Source organism: Protobothrops mucrosquamatus, unplaced genomic scaffold (genome assembly GCF_001527695.2).
Source record: "Protobothrops mucrosquamatus isolate PMUCROS unplaced genomic scaffold, P.Mucros_1.0 scaffold36406, whole genome shotgun sequence".
NCBI lineage: Eukaryota > Metazoa > Chordata > Lepidosauria > Squamata > Viperidae > Protobothrops > Protobothrops mucrosquamatus.
The window spans coordinates 157-1,389 of record NW_015422141.1 but is presented as its reverse complement, the minus strand read 5'-3'; the positions used below and the strand labels follow the sequence as shown (position 1 = coordinate 1,389).

The 1,233-nt window shown below is 40.7% G+C and overlaps 1 protein-coding gene across 1 annotated transcript; it reads left to right on the top strand.

The window, feature by feature from the left end:
• Window positions 1-10: 10 nt before the first annotated feature.
• On the top strand, window positions 11-973 carry LOC107302221 (niban-like protein 1; the record flags this gene model as incomplete). Its single annotated transcript, XM_015831329.1, has 2 exons — window positions 11-150; window positions 818-973. Coding segments are annotated over exons 1-2 (267 nt in total), but the record flags the coding sequence as incomplete, so codon positions are not given.
• Between the last annotated feature and the right edge of the window lie 260 nt (window positions 974-1,233).

Sequence of the window (1,233 nt, the reverse complement as noted above, 5' to 3'; positions counted from 1 at the left end):
CATGTCCAACCATACATCAGTTCCATCTTGGAAGCCCTGATGATCCCCACCAGCCAGGGCTTTGCTGAAGTTCGGGAAGTCTTTTTCAAGGAAGCCACTGACATGAACATGAATATTGTCAATGAAGGAGGGACAGAGAAGCTGGGAGAGGTAAGACAGATGTTGATGGGAACAAGGATGAGCAGATGAAGCTGTTCTTTTGAGTGGCAAAGGTTGATGGATCTATCTATCTATCTATCTATCTATCTATCTATCTATCTATCTATCTATCTATCTATCTATCATCTATCTATCTAACCTATATCATCTATATCTCATCTATATACCTACCTACCTCCTACCCTATCTATCTATCTATCTATCTATCTATCTATCTATCTATCTATCTATCTATCTATCTATCTATCTATCTATCTATCTATCTATCTATCTATCTATCTATCATCTATCATCTATATCTCATCTATCTATCTATCTACCTACCTACCTATCTATCTATCTATCTATCTATCTATCTATCTATCTATCTATCTATCTATCTATCGGGACAGTTGATCAAAATTGTCTTAGCGCTCTCTCGCTCTCTCGCTCTCTCTCTCCCTCCCTCCCTCCCTCCCTCTCTCTCTCTCTCTCTCTCTCTCTCTCTCTCTTTTTTTTTAACTTCCTGAAGGTTTTAAGTATACCAATTTGTGTGGAGTAATCCTTAAATGGACTGTATGGCCCTTAGCAAGAGTGATGTTGGAATCTATCTTCAGGTTTTCAACCTGCTGAGGTGTGGGACCTTCTAATCCTTCTTTCCCTTCCCCCCCCCATCTAGTACATGGAGAAACTTTCTCAGCTAGCTTTCCATCCTGTGAAGATGCAGTCATGCTATGAAAAGATGGAGCAGTTGAAGCTGGAAGGTCTCCAGCAGCGGTTTGATGTCTCCAGTGCTTCCGTGTTCAAGCAGCGGGCCCAAATCCTGATGAGGCAGGTAAGGAGTCCTTTAAGAAAGAACTTGCTCCTACATCTTGCATCTCAGAAGCCATTGCTTATCTCCAGCATCTAAAAAACAAAGGCCCTGCTCAAGAAGCCGTTGACTGACCTACACTCATCTTCTTTCTTTCTTTCTTTCTTTCTTTCTTTCTTTCTTTCTTTCTTTCTTTCTTTCTTTCTTTCTTTCTTTCTTTCTTTCTTTCTTTCTTTCTTTCTCAGTGTTAACCAGAGGTGGGCTGGGCACTTCCCAGCTTGTAA